The following is a 15,948-nucleotide window of genomic DNA, read 5'->3' on the forward strand; positions in this document are numbered from 1 at the left end:
TTATCACGAGTGAAGAGTAGAGGCGGTGTTAAAGTGCTTATGTTAGACAAGGAAGGTAAAGTTACAAATAAAACTACAAATGTGGTTTATAAGGAACTATTTACTAATTTATAATTGAAAAATGGATGTTATTTTAGTTGAATGTTATGTTTTTACATGATTTATATATCAGTTGATACTAGAAATGTGTGGATGTTACATGATTTATATTTTTCAACCCATGACGCCCACGGGTCAATAACCTAGTACTATACTAATAAAAGAAAATGTTGAAGCTTATGTGTCAAGCTTACATTTCTTCTAATTCCTAATCTCTCATCTCATTCATTTTATCTATCATATCCATGGGTCATGAGTCAAAATTAATTTGTCAAGTGGGTTATAACATAGTGTGTGGATTTTATTCATTATTGAATTAAGTGTCATTTTCATACCTAAGATTTGATCAACTAACCAACTTTAGTACATTTTTCTAAATTTCTTGCAAATCAACACATGACGTTCCAAAAAAATCATATTATTTTAGTACTTTTTGTTAACCCCGTTTGTTTTTTCCGTTAAATCTACATTAAATTAATTTATAAGTATTTTGATAATCACAATTGAAATAATGGGCCTTATTTATTTTTATCGTTTGACAAATCTCGTGTAATATGTGGGTTCAAAAGCTAGTTTTATATATATATATATATGTATGTATATACTAATTTGCAAACTTCATCTCACTCGTAAACTCATACTATTCATAAAATATACAATTAAATGTGCACATGGTACAAACAGGTTCAACTACTACGTAATGAACTACATTGTTTAATGCAAACAACTTTACACGTGTTGTACTTATAGAATAACAGTTTCTTCCATCATTATTTTTATTGAACGGTCTTCTCTCTTTATTCAATTCACAAAAAAACATCACTTATTTTTATGATTTGGTACATAATAAAAATACTATCGTTTTCAATTTAAAGAACAAGCTAATTTTTATACTTTAAAGTAATTATAACTCTTATGTAATTGATAATTACTTCTTACATTATACGTAGAATAGAATTAAAAGGCATGGTCGGTGCATCTAAAACTGTCCATGCCACTTGTCATGTTATTATTCGGTCACATTATGAATTTTTTGTTTTGTTTATAGTTTTGTTTTTCTTTTTTTTTGTTATGTAATTTTTTTACGCAACGAACCTAATCGAATATTTTGCTATGTTAGTTTTTACCTAACAAACCTAACCAATACCACTGAATTTGTGTCGACTTTCTGCTGCAACACGTAGGATTCACCAACTAAAATAACGTTGTCTCTGTGTTACTTTTGTGCATCATAAGCTATATGAGTGCCAATACTGTTTTGGACGTTTACTAATTTGTTTATGGATTTAGTGTTGGTGTCGTAACGAGCTTAACCGATACTGACTGTCAACAAGCGGCTGGTTTTTTGCTAGTTGTTAACAAAGAGTTGAGAAAATAGTTAAGACATTAAATGTATCTAACATATGCCACTCTCTCTAGGTTTTCTATGGCTTCAATATATAATCGTGACTATATTATAGTACAACTAATTACAAATAATAATATTACTATTATTATAATATAATTTAGTATTTAAGTTGACAGGTTTTCACGCATCCAACTTGAAGAGTCTAATTTTAGATGGACTCTTTCATAATCATCATCATCTTGATCTACATCCTTTTGATGGATTTAATCATATTAAAGTGAACCAACAATACAATAGTTGCTTTAACAAGCAGTTAAGATGCGAATGATAAGAATCGTATAAGATCATCAGTAATTGGTCCTTTGAGACCTCAGGGAGCTTATGTGAACAACTATGTCAGTCTATAGACGTCTGATTGCACAACTCCTAGATTGGGAACGAATTTCTTAAGAAAGCGTTAGTTGAATTTATACCGTTACCCGAGCCGATGGGTAATACTAGTGCTTCCTAAGATGTTCGTCATTACATGAGATTACGTGATATAATAATAGCAAGTTCAAACAAGCCCTAATTCAAGTCAGAATAGAGTAAACCGTTACATGCTGTCTACTACAAAGGTTTAAACATAACGATTATATCAAATTCGCCATGATTACCGCCCGTCCTAAAACCGCCAGCTCAGCCACCTGTATCAAATGACAGATATATCATCATATCATATCTATCTAGTAATATGGCTTTTAATAAATTTGATTTCAAATGCTATCACTTTAATTCTAGTAATATAATAGCTTTTGATGATACCTTATCCTCTTTTGCGCTTAAGGCTCTTCAAATTCTTCAAGATGTAGCTGATAACTTCCTTCAAGGTGGCTTTTCGGTTGTCTTTGAAGTTCCAAAGTTCGTTAATTGCATATCTGCCACTGGGGTTGTATTCATTCATCTCCTTAAAGGCAGTAACCACAGCATCAAAAATTACAGTCCCCCATTCTGCCTTGAGGTCTTTTAGCAATTCATCACTCTCATCAATCACTTCCTGCATCATGCACATCTTAATATAAACGTGTACTTAATTTAATATACAAAGACCATGTTGGGTAGTTAAGGTCAAAAAGGGCAACGATCCACCCAAGTTGGATTGGGTTTATTTGCTAAAACCAAAATTTCTGTTTTTCAATTTTTGAAACCATTCAGTTTAGTTGTTTTTATATGGAATCAGTTCGGTTTCAGTTGTTTCGTTTTTCCATTTGGGCTTGAAAATTTTGGGTCCAAAAATATGGCCCAGAATTTGAATTTGGGACAAAATATTTTTGTTAATTGATAATTAATTAACTGATTACCAAACATTTGGGCTAAAATATGTAGGTATATTAAAAATAATTATAGATCACTAAAAATTTAAAATTAAAAATAAAATCTCAAAAATTCGGTTCGGTTTTAATTACAAGCAAAACCGACACTGAACTGAAAACATAAAACCAAACCGTCAATTTTTGTTGTAGGTTCGGTTTTTTTGGTTCCATGCACACCCCTAAAAATCTGTAATGTTACTATAACAAATATGGATGACTCTTTTGACAGGTTCCACCCAGTTGACCCAAATCGACTCATATATAAGTAATAGAGTTAATATTACCACCTCTATTAAAAAGGCATGGGTCAAAACAGGGCAGTGTTCAGTTTTGAGTCAACTTGGGTTGATACGCAAACTGCCATGTCAGCAAATGAATTTTATGCATACCTTATGTACACCATCTACTAGGACAACTTTCATTGGATGCCACTCAGGATTTTTAAGTTTGTCTTGCCACAAAGAGCACAACTCAGTAGCCTTGATTTGAGCATCGTCAGGGTCGAACTTCTTCTTCAACGCATCATGAAACACTCTCGAGTCAAGTTCTCCCATCCGCTTAACCCCAATGTTGGTTGTTCCACTTAACATATCTTGCAGGCCCTGAAAATTTACAAATATTTTATGCGCTAATCATGATTAGAAAAACAATATAAATAAAAGGTAAAAGATTAAATATTTGAATAAAACATTTTAGGCTGGTGTACGCGATTTGGGCCTGGCTGTGTTGACCAACAGATAGCTGTTTGACCAATTTTCATGAAAAGAATTTATAAATGATTAACATGCTATATATGATCAGAAAAGCAATGTAATTAATCATCCAACCCTTTGGATAAGACAATTTAGAACTTTGTATGCTTCCGTGTATGTCAACTCATTTAAAAAGTTGCAGGAAAAAGCTGTGAAATGACAAAATGCCCAAAATTTAAACCTTGTAATGAAATATGTTTTCAAAATACTACTAAGAGTTGATTCTGTTAGTAGAATCAGGGGCATTTTTGTCAACTCTAAATGTGACAAAAGCATTGAGTTGTTTGAATAGTTATGTGGTCGTATATACTTTGCTTTTAAATACCTGAGGGCCTATAGGCTTGTAAACAAACCGAACGAACACAAAGGGAGCATGCCCGTGCTTGTTTGCTTAACTTTAACCAAACAATCGACTACGAACAATTAAACGAACCGGTTTTCTTGTTCGTGTTTGTGTATCTTCATTCGCTAACTATATAAACAAGTGTTTCCCGAACATAGATGAACAACATAACTGAGCTACAGCCAATTAAAACTTAAAAGCAAATGTGAACAACAATGTGTTAGGTCTAAAAAGTTATTAAATCATCATTATCGTACTCAGTAAATCCCACCAATAGCAAAGCTATGGTATGGTCTGAGGAGGGTAAGATGTAGACAGCCTTACCTCTACCTCATAGGAATAGAGAGGCTGCTTCCGGTGAGACCCCCGACTCGATAGTAGTTTTGCATCAAGCCTTGGACATAAGGCACATAACACTCAACCATCGGCACACCGACCGATTGGTGCATGTCTTTCGGCTATCAACGCCACCACATGATGCCTGATCAACCGTCCGCCTTTTTTAACGTTATTTTCACGAGATTAGTAAAATAACGTCAAAATTAGTGCAATTTCACTTTTGCCCACCCGAGGGTTTACACATATATACATTATACGCGCGCACCGCAAGCAGCGCGTTAAAAAAGTTATTAAAATTAGGCTAAATTGTAATGGGTCTAAAATTCAAATGAATACATCAATGAATGTAAACCATCGTACATAAACGAACAAACATGACCAAACTTCAACGTATGATTGAATGAATGTTCACGAACATTAATGAGCATACGAGACATGTGTCCATGTTCGTTCATTGAACAATATATTTTGTTCATGTTCATTTGCTTATTCTTTAAAAGCACACAATACCAAAAACTATACATTAGAATTTAACTTTTTGACTAGAATGCAATACCTTAATCAACTCTTTGCGGGCTTCTTGTAATTCATCATTACTTTGGCGTTCTTTAACAACAAGAGTTTGATTCATTTCCTCAACGCCATCCATTTCTTCCATCTTTGCTTCCAGCTCATCATTCATCTTTTTAATCTGTTCTTGAACTGCAGTATCATCTGCATCACCCAAATGTTTCATCACCTGCAGTTTCCCCTTTAGTTCTTCAATTTCCATTTCGAGTTTTTGTTTGGCATCAAGCTGTCTCTCTAACTCTAAAACTTTCTTCAAAGCCTCCTCTTTCTCTCTCTGTCATTCAGAATCCAGTCAGCAAAAGTACCAAAATTATAATTATGTTATAATAAACAAGAAGGTATCAAAGACTTGAGGTTCAAGATTCAGTCAACTGTACCAAATTTATAATTATATTATTATATATTGACTCATTTTGCTTCTAATTAATATTTTGAAACTACCAATTTGATCAGATAGAAATAAAAACATGACCCGAATCTAGGCTTGTAAACGAACCAAACGAACACGAGCAGAGCATGTTCATATTCGTTCATTTAACTTTAACTGAACAACCGACCAGACAACGAACAAGGTTTTCATGTTCGTTAAAAGTATAAACAAACAAATGGTTTACGAATGTAAACGGACAAACCTAACTCAACATAGATGAAAGAACATAACTCTTACGATACCAATTAAAAGTAAACTGAGCGTCAATCTAGTTGGCCCAGAAAAGGAATAAACCTTAATTAAATTGTAAATAATGATATCTTAATTTCATAAAAAACTAGACGAAATTATAATGTGCCCAAAAATTATGTGAATATGTAAATAAACGTATGCGAACGTTCACGAACATAGTTGAGAGTAGAGTCATTTGCTCATATTTGTTTGTTTAATTAAATTAACAAAAAAAATTGGTTCATGTTCATGTTTGTTTATTACAGAAACGAACATAAACAAATTTCCCGCTAGTGAACCGTTTGGTTCATTTACAACGTATCAACCCAATAACCAGTAAAAGGGCTGAAACTACTATTCCAATAATAAAAACAAATAAGAATATTTTAATTAAAGTAAGAGTTCGGTAAACTTGCCTTCTGTTCTTCAACCAGCCTTAAAACACTCTCATCAGCTTTTTTTTGCTCTAAAGAAGCCTTATGCAGAGAACTGTTTTGCATGTCATTCTGGATTCACAAAAGAGGAAGTGAATCGCATAATATGATAATAGAAAAAAAAATTTGTTTGAATTAAAGATTGCATATAATGATCACCTTTTGTTTCTCCTCGTCTAATTTCAGTTTCTCACGTTCTGTTAGGGCTTCTCTCCTATTAAGCTCTTTGCTCCATGCATCAAGTTTCCTCTTTCGTTTCTCTAAATCAGCATTCAACATTTCTTGTTCGTCTAAAACCCTTTTAACATGCTCTCGTGCAAGCCGCTGCATCTTCTTTGTCTCTGGATAAGAACAATATTTGCATGTTAGCAAGACCTTAAAATATTTAGAAAAAAATAATCCATGGAAAACAAACTTTCTTTAAAAAAAGGGCATGCATGTGTGAAAGCTATATGAGGCAAGATAAAAGATTTAACAAAAAATTAAAACAAAAACATGTAATGCATTTAAATAGATAAAAACCCTCCTATTAGCTCTACTATAATAAAATCACATTCTTTTTGTATAAATAAAGTTTTTATCATCATATTTTGCTCAGTAAATCACAAAATCAACAAACACAAACCTTCAAAGAAGGCTTGATGAAGATTCTCTTTTTCTTCAATAATCCTACTCAAAGACATGCTTTTCTGATTAAACTTCATTTGCAAATCATCAAGACTTTCATTCCTCATATCAATTTCACTTGCCAACTCAACCACAGTTTTGTTTCTGGTTTTCACAGCTTCTTTAACAAGATCAGCTATTGTTTTCAGCTCTCTGTTGGCACGAAGATAATCTCCAATAGGGTCTTGTGATTCAAAATCACTTGCACGAGCTAACCACACATATATACTTGAGCCTTTTGGATTTTCAGCAAGACTCCAGTCTTTCTTACTGTGACGAGCAGCTTCATAAGACTTCTCAAACTCCATAGCATTCTTAAAACCAATCCAATCATTGTTGAACGTCACCAACGCTTGTGCAGATTGGGTTTTATCATCATTTAACAGTTGAACAACTTCGGGCTTGTATTTTGAAAACTTTTTCATCCAAAACTCTGTGTCTTCAACATCATCACCGCTATCAGGCTCTTTGACTATGTTGACCACAATCCCAGTCCAGGGCCAACAAAACAAGTCTTGCTCTTCAGAAACTGGAGTTGCAGCTACTGGAGGTGCCACTTTCAGTGGTGTTTCTGCCTCATCCGCCAACTCATTCTCTAGGTACAATGTTAAAGCAAGATGATTGGCCTTTTGCTTTGCATTTCTATTTGAAGAACCTTTGCTTACTCCTGAAGCATGTTGATGCAAGTCTTTGTACTTGAAGTTCTGTTTTTTCTTGCCAGCACAGAACGGACACCTAAGGATGCCATTGGGATACTTAACCTTTAGTGTTCCGTCCCTCAATTGCTGATATGGCTTATCTTTGTACTCAGCAATCTCTGAATCACTGAATTCGGACTCCTCACCAGAACTGTGCTCCATCTATCCTGGTGAACAAAAACAAGAAACAACATAATAAGATAAAGATACAACATGTTCAAACATTGATAGAGCACATATAAGTAAAGATTATTTCAATGATGAGACATTGTATGCTTGTTCATTGTAGAAACCCACAGATTATTTCAACTCGGATTCTATGATCTAAGGTTCAACTTAACATTCAGTTTAAGTTCACAAGTTAACGCACTGTGTACTCCATACAATTTCATGAACAGAACACAAGCAGGAAAAAAAAGTGAGTCAAACATGGTGCATTATTGTAACAATCACAGATAATTAAAATCTGTTTCCATTTACTGTATAACAAACCAAACAGGAAATCATATCTCTAGATCATTTCAGGTCGATTCGCTGTTCTACCAAACAGATTACAAGAACAAATCCCATATCATTCTCTTTCTCGACGATTATCGCCTACCAAACAAACCCCAAGGGTATTTCTCCACTAAGAAGACCGACAGCTCAACTACAAAGCTTAAAACACACAGTAATATCACAAAATTCAACACTAAGTGCGATCAAAACCTCGGTACAACAAACATATAAACCCTAAATAACATGGCGCTACCAAAATGCTCTAGGAAGATAACAAACTAGGCGTATTTCTCGACTACGAGGACAACGAGTCAACCACAAAGCTTCAAACACACATTAATTCCAAAAAAAGCAACAGTATGAACATCACTAGTGTACGAACCATCAAAACCTCCGTACAATGAAAATACAAACCCTGGCGTTACCAAAATGCACGACGAATATCAAAAACGAAGCTAGACTTTAACACCTGAAAGTACTATTTTCAACAATGATTATCGAAAACTAATTGAAATTCAGCTGTAAAGGAGATTAATGAAGGTACCTCACAAATGTACTGTTGACGATGATCGGCGATCGAGAACAGCAGCTTCCAGCAAGCACCGTCGGCCGATCGATCGGAACCCTAATAAGCACTGACTACGTACGGAAGAAAAGGAAATGGGTTCAGTGTGACCTTTATTTATTTGTCCGTTGGTGGATAAATCTGACGTGTCGGAGTGAGTGGCTGGTGAGCCATACAAGTTGGCCCAATTCAACATGGATTTGGGCCCATGGGCATAGCTATCGCTAGTCCATACGACCTGACACACGGTTAGAATTCATTTATCTTGGATTCTATGAGTTTGTCGACCCTTTGTCTTAGGATTAGTCGGTTTTATTTCTCGATGGGGTACAAGCGATGTTTCTATCTTGTATCTAATATTATTTAAGACAAAATGGCAAAACTAATCATTTATGTTTTTTCAATGGTAGTCATTTGGAAAACTTAATAACATAAATCATCCTTTACGTTTAAAAAGTCTATCGTATTATATCCTTTGGCACTAACCCAGTTAGTTTTGTTCGTTAAATCCAATCATGTGCAAAGCACATGATGGTAGTTTGGTAATTTTACATATATGTTTCCCTGACAGTCTAGCCAACCTTCACCACCAATCCTGACCAAACAACCACAAACGCCTGTTCCCCCCCCCCCCACCCCACACATACACAAACCTGCTACCGGCGCCGCCAACGATGAACGCAAAATAAACAGTGGAATTGACTGGCGAAGAAGTTCACTCACGGGAAGGTGTGAGTTTCGGAGCAGATGGCTGCGAGACGGTGGTGGAGGGTGATGTTGACAACTGTGGAGTGGGTGGGCGGTGATGGTGAAGGTGTGGTGGTGAACGATGGTGTTGATAGTTGTGGCAAGTGGGTGGTTGCAGATATATGGTGGTCGGAGACGGTTTAGAGAGGGGGGATGGTGGTGGCCGGAGTTGGTGATGGTGGTTGTAGTGGTGTAGAGAGGGAGAGAGTGCAGGTTAGAGAGGGAGAGAGAGAGAAAGAGAGGACAAGATATATCTTTGCATTTTTATTCCAAAGTTTAAGTTATAAACACAAATAGTCCCTCAAAGAGTAAAAGACGAATTTACCCTCATGTGCTTTGCACGTGATTGGTTTTAACGAGAAAAGTTAACTATGTTAGAGCCAAAGGACATACCGTGATAGAATTTTTAACCATAAAGGATGATTTATGTTATTAAGTTTGCCAAAGAACTACCATTGAAAAAACGTGCAAACATAAAGGATTAGTTTTACCATTTTGTCATTATTTAAAACTATCAAGTTATTAAGGACTTGATGAATAACATAACTAATACTTTTAAAACTCTAAATTAAAAAAAATATATAGAGGATATATTTAAGTTTTAGAGATATAAGATCCTATTATGATGTTGTAAGTTTGCAAAGCTAAAAAACCAACACTTTTGGGTATATGGCTCAGTTGGTTTTAGGCATGAGACAAATTTGATATTTTTACTAATTTGGGTTCATAATGATATCAGATGATCCTGACTTAATTAGACTAGTATCAAACTAGTTTACTCGTATTGAGATGAGATATTTAATAGAAGGTAGCCGTTTTATTGTGTGTTGCATCTCTAAAGTTATGTCACGAAAAAGCTATCACGTAGGCATGAGATACATGGCTTTTTACTCATTGATATCCATTTAAATGTATGTGACGTACTGATGTGTAATGTTATGTTGTATATCAACTTTTCAATCAATGTATAGCATTTTCAATCATGTGTGTTACAAATGAAAAGGCATTCTCTCTCTCTCTCTGTGATTATTTTTTAAAGTTTTGTTTTAAGTCTTATAACAAATGTTGACATTTTAACTCCCGAGCACCGTGAAAGTATTAAAGATGTTGTGCAATTCTCGTGTCAATAGCAATTAACAAGCTAGCATCCATACACGATGAATGTGACATTCGTCATTTTTAAAAGCCAAAATCCCGACCCATTTTAAAATTTCAACATCTAATATATAAGTGTCCTTGCCATACATCCCATTTATGGCGTTTTTTTTTAGTCATTCAAATATCAGTGTTATTAATTTGTTTATTTGTTTATTTTATTTTTCATATATATATAAAATTTGATAAAACTTTTAACTCCATGTAGTAGTTGTTTTCTTTATTTTATTTTTAATTTAATTTTGAGACAAAATTTCTAAAAGTTGTGAATCCTGTGACATTCGTCATTTTTGAAAGCCAAAAACTCGACCCATTTAAAATTTCGACATCTTTTGGATCTTCATTTATTAATAAAATGGTGAATTGTTTTTGTATTTATGTTCATGATGTTGTTTAGGTTTATAATGTTGTTTTATTATTTTTGATGTTACAAATTTAATTCTAAGTATTATATTATCTTTCTTTAATCAATTGAGTCAAAGACATTTAATGGGTTTAAACATTCAATTAGTTAAAATCCATGATTCCAAGCCTTATGACTAACCTCTTGACTGGCCATCAAATTAACTCACTTGACCTTGTTATTAACGATTTTGAGCCTATATAAAGCTCACTCATTCTCTACATTCCTTGCACAACTAATTTACACTCAAAATCATTCATGCTTCTCAATTTCTCCCAAGTCTCAAGTTTGACTTTCAAAAGACAATTGCTCAAAAATTATTATTTTCTTCTTCTTTTGTGATACAATCCCCGGGTAATATTTATTTCTTGTCATTACGCATAAGGATTGTTTCCATGATGACAACCCAAATGACATTCATGGAGGACATATCATCCTGCGTAATTGGCTTGCTTATGTTTGGTTTATGAATTTTATGTTTAAAAGTCAAGTTTTATTTTTACAAACTAATAATCAAGAACAAACATTTTTTTTAACATACTACTTCATATTTTTCAAATTATGTTACTCACAAACCCGACTCAATAACCGGGTTCGTGTCCGACCAAAAAACGAACCACTCGTGAAACTAGTTTTCTTAATTAATTGTTCGGTTGGAACAAACCGGACTCATCTAAATTAATTAGTATTTATTATAACCCTTTTGTTTTTCTAAGACTAAAATAAATTATCTTAACAAATCAAATAATCAAAAGCTTTTTTTTATAAACCCAAAAAATATATATATTTTTTTTATATATTGCTTTGCCATAAACCGAACGTCTTCGCCAAATTACTTTCTTTTCGCAAGTTCTTTTTAAGCCTAGCTATTTATTTATCTAGGGTCGTTCGTTGAAACCGAACTTTGTCGGTTCACTTGCTTAAAGGCATTTTTCGCTCTCGACTCGCTTACTTAACACGTGAGTTTTTCATAACCCCTTTTTAACTCTTTTAATATTTTTCGGGTGTAGCATGTCACAAGTTTTTATTTCTTTAGTTATGCGCTTATTTACAAAACGATTCACATTTATTGTACATGTTAATATTATTCTTGCATATTGTTTATGATTAAACGTGAACTTGCTTGCAACATGTTTACTGTTTTTATGATGGAAGTTACGCAAACGCAAACGTATACACATAGTGGGAGGGTCCGACAGGACGTACCTGCGCCGTCTAACGTTACGACTTCGGTTGTTTACGTAAGGTGGTTCTCATTTCCCCGACTTCTACGGCTTCGTCTGAATGAACGGGAGGACGACAATATTTGATTTCATTTACATTATGTTTGAATGTTTATTGCATGACGATTGTTGAATCACATATTTAATATATATTTATATACGCAAAAACTTATGAAAACTCACCAACATGTGTGTTGACAAAATATATTACTTTAAACGTGCTGCAGGTTGATACGATGAAGTAACAGGACAAGAAAATTAGTTATACCTTAGGATTATTTCAATTAATAACATTTGCTTCATTTGCTTCATTAGTTGATACGATGAAGTAACAGGACAAGAAAATTAGTAACAGCCTCTCTATCCCTATGGGATAGAGGTAAGGCTGTCTACATCTTACCCTCCTCAGACCCTACCATAGTATTGCTATTGGTGAGATATACTGAGTACGATGATGATGATGAGATGTGATGTTCTTTTTGTCTCATTATCAAACTATTTGTATACTTGCGAAGTTATGAAATAAAATAAATATATTGTCACTATTAATAGTGTTACGAGCTTATGAGTGATCTGTACGTTGCACCTGAGCGTATTCCGATTATAACCGGGGTGTTACAATGAAGGCCAAGGTTGAATATTTTAATATTAAAATAAATTAAGGATCAAATATGTTCTTTAAACACTATCTTTTATACATGTTTAACTTTTGTTATACATATCATTTTCACACATTGTCACAAGTTTAAATCAAATATTTGTAAAAATATAGACGACTAAAAACTAAAATCCAACAAAAAAAACCCGAAAACCGTGTCGATTTTAAGTAGGATGTTGGGTTGAGTATTTGGGACCAGACCTTGTACGAGATTTGTAATAAAAATTAAGGGTCATTATATTCAAACACCACCACTATGGTGTGTTAACAACTCTATACGGTTTGTATAGGGGCTATACGAGTCGTATAGCCCTCACATGACTAACTAATGTGCGGATGAAAACTTTTCCAGTGTATACGGGTCGTATAGCCCATATATGAGCCGTATAGGCTTCAAACATATGACACTCACCATAACAAAGGACAAAATTTTGCACCTATACAGCTTGTATAACCCCTGTACGAGCCGTATAGACGCCTATGGTGTCCAAATAACTTATATGGTGTGTGAATAACCTATGCCAAAAAATAATGGGTTGGGTACAAGAATGATATTAGTAGAGGTGTTTATTTCGGTAAACTAGAAATCAAACCTAGATATGTATTCGGATTTTTAATTGAATTTTTGCTTTTCAATTTCAGAAAACTGAATTTGGTATTATCTAAATAAGCCAAAAGAACTTAATATCATATAACGGTTATTTAAAGCTTTGCAATTTTAACTTAGTCCAATTACTATTTTGAAAAAGACAATATTAAAAATAATTAAAACAAGAAGAAAATTTATTCGGTTTAACAGGTGAAAAACGAAAACCAAAATGTGGTTAGCCATTAGGTTTGATTTGAACTTGCTAAACTGAACCTACACAACTAGCAGTAACGTTACTATGCATGTTAAGCTATCCTTTATGGTGAGGGGCTTCGAAACCCCTCTCCAATGTCACAGGGCTTTAAAGCCCCACCCCAAAGATGCCCTTCTATGATTAAAGGCCCCAAGGACGCCCCTATATATATACATATATATATGTATCTGTGTGTGTGCATATGTATGTATCTCTGTGTGTGAGAGATGGAGAGAGCTGCTAAGAGGAGGACCCACATTCACACACAAAGGCGCCCATCGTTTGAACGACCCTTGGGTCCGCGCCCCACCACCAAGAGCGCCCCCGCCCCCGCCACCTCACTTGACCACGCCGCATAGCGAGGAGTCTTAAAACCAAAAATAGTATTAGAAAAAGTTGTTTGAATAAATGATAAACAATACTTGTTTGACAACGATGATAAAACCAAAATGATGAATTTGAGAAGAGAAAAATGTGATGAGCTAATCTGGTAACATTATGATGAAAAGGATGAAGAAGAAGAATCATCATCATCATCAAAAACAAAAGGTACAAAATTTCTGGTACCAAAGCTTCTGCTCAAACCAACCGGAGGAGTTGACAGCTATTATTATTATTATTATCTTCTATTCCAATTTTACACGCCGGAATCAAGCACTTGCATATTAAACCTAATATATATATATATCAATTGAACAACTCATTCAATCGTTCATTGTATTAAAATTTTGAAAGTTAACCGTACCGATGTTAGCAAGGCGGTTGATCCAGTTAGGTATAGGATTTCCGGTAAGTTTCATACACGCATCGATGCAGAAATGATTGCAGTTTCGACTGACTAGGTTATACGAGTCTCCTCTGTAGCCTCCGGCAAGTTCCTCCATGATTCCTCTGATTTCCTTCAGACTCATCTCCGTCCATCCCATCCGAATCTGCTTCCGGAACCTCAATCCTTCGCATTGCTTCGGTTCTCCTTCGAAGATTCCGCTCGTTGAGCGTTCGTGATATCCGAACGCAAACTCAACTCCATGAACTACACATGTTAAAAACGATGAACTCAGCTACTTGAGATCGGATCGATAAGAAACTAGCCTAGTTATTGAATCTTACTTAGCATGTATTTTTAAGTTTTACATGTTTGAACTTTTATCTATTAATTTCACATATTAGAAAGGAAACAAGACCCGTCAAGAAACACTCTGATGATGTCTGTTTTCACTTAAATAGTCAACTTAAAAAGTTATTGTCATAACGGTCGCATAATATCCGGACGACCATACTTTGAAAATTATTGGTCAGGACGACTGTTTGACCAATATATGGACGGTTATGGTTGTTCTGATTATAGAAACTTTTAAAACTATTGGTCAGAACGGACGATCCAGATTTCCGACATGTTGATGAATTAATTCTCCCCCTGCACAGCAGCATATATATATATATATACTCGCTGGATTGAAGGCTGAAATCAATTGAACTGGAATTAAGCTACCGGAATAATTAGAAATGAAGATGTATGTATCAAGTCATGAGATGAGTGAAGGTTGGTGGCATACTGCCATCAGCGAGATATAACCGCCGCCGCATCTTCTACTTAAATAGTCAACTTAAAAAGTTATTGTCATAACGGTCGCATAATATCCGGACGACCATACTTTGAAAATTATTGGTCAGGACGACTGTTTGACCAATATATGGACGGTTATGGTTGTTCTGATTATAGAAACTTTTAAAACTATTGGTCAGAACGGACGTTTGACCAATATTTGGTTGATTGTTCTGATTATAGAAACTTTGAAAATTATTGGTCAGAACAGCCATTTATAAGATGGTATGTGTAAATTGTCGTATTAAAAACAATAAAATTGTGTTTATTTAAAAATGTATCATCAAGTTGTACAAAGTGGAGATGAAACCTTGAAGGGCGGAATGATAGACACCGAGGCCGAGCCAGTAAGCGCATCCGTTGAGGGAGCAAAGATCATAGACATTAAGGTAAACCGGTACCGATCCAGATTTCCGAAATGTTGATGAATTAATTCTCCCCCTGCACAGCAGCATATATATATATATATACTCGCTGGATTGAAGGCTGAAATCAATTGAACTGGAATTAAGCTACCGGAATAATTAGAAATGAAGATGTATGTATCAAGTCGTGAGATGAGTGAAGGTTGGTGGCATACTGCCATCAGCGAGATATAACCGCCGCCGCATCTTCTACTTTGTTTTTGGCGGCCCACCATCAAGTTTTGTTTTTAATTTATATATATACATTTACAACTAAAGTGGTGCATAAGCACTTGTAACTTTAGCTTTAAAGATGTCTTTGCATTGTTGAGTTTGTGCTGGCTGTAAATAGGTAGGTATGTACCTCTGCAATCGTGTGTTGTATGTAGCCCCATAATCTAGAAAGAGACGAAGGACGTTCAGAGATGGCTTTGATGGTGGTCATTGTGGTGCTGAGAGAGAGGAGAAAGACCGTCGTGGTGGATAACGGTCACCTGTTCTTCAATAGGTTCCGTCTTCTGTTGATTTTGGCGAATAGCTTACATTTTTTTGTTTTACTTTGAATTGCTATTTGAAACCTAAATG

The 15,948-nt window shown here is 34.7% G+C and overlaps 1 protein-coding gene and 1 pseudogene across 2 annotated transcripts; both read right to left on the reverse strand.

The window, feature by feature from the left end:
• Positions 1-1,962: 1,962 nt before the first annotated feature.
• LOC143623387 (factor of DNA methylation 1-like) lies at positions 1,963-8,394 on the reverse strand. 2 transcript variants are annotated; one of them, XM_077094314.1, is made up of 8 exons: positions 8,305-8,394; positions 6,524-7,429; positions 6,058-6,239; positions 5,877-5,970; positions 4,790-5,073; positions 3,189-3,401; positions 2,252-2,483; positions 1,963-2,133 (listed from the first exon to the last, which is right to left on the reverse strand). In XM_077094314.1, exons 2-7 carry the CDS (start codon positions 7,422-7,424, stop codon positions 2,253-2,255), a joined length of 1,905 nt encoding a protein of 634 aa, XP_076950429.1. In that variant the 5' UTR covers positions 7,425-7,429; positions 8,305-8,394; the 3' UTR covers positions 1,963-2,133; position 2,252. The 2 variants fall into 2 exon arrangements, with proteins under 2 accessions (XP_076950429.1, XP_076950430.1); XM_077094315.1 differs by having other exon boundaries at positions 6,524-7,424; positions 8,305-8,327.
• Positions 8,395-13,932: 5,538 nt separating this feature from the next.
• Positions 13,933-15,414, reverse strand: LOC143623401 (deSI-like protein At4g17486 pseudogene; annotated as a pseudogene).
• Between the last annotated feature and the right edge of the window lie 534 nt (positions 15,415-15,948).

The sequence above is a fragment of the Bidens hawaiensis genome, unplaced genomic scaffold (genome assembly GCF_021521415.1).
Source record: "Bidens hawaiensis isolate Kalapana, Puna unplaced genomic scaffold, B.hawaiensis_p1.1 tig00003430_1, whole genome shotgun sequence".
Taxonomy (NCBI): Eukaryota; Viridiplantae; Streptophyta; class Magnoliopsida; order Asterales; family Asteraceae; genus Bidens; species Bidens hawaiensis.

Excerpts from the sequence above, each read along its gene's own strand:
- LOC143623387 (XM_077094314.1), bottom strand. The coding sequence starts at position 7,424 with ATGGAGCACAGTTCTGGTGAGGAGTCCGAATTCAGTGATTCAGAGATT. Across the intron at positions 6,240-6,523 it reads TCATCAAGCCTTCTTTGAAG|AGACAAAGAAGATGCAGCGG; the intron begins GTTTGTGTTTGT and ends GTTCTTATCCAG. Across the intron at positions 2,484-3,188 it reads TAGTAGATGGTGTACATAAG|GAAGTGATTGATGAGAGTGA; the intron begins GTATGCATAAAA and ends TGCATGATGCAG.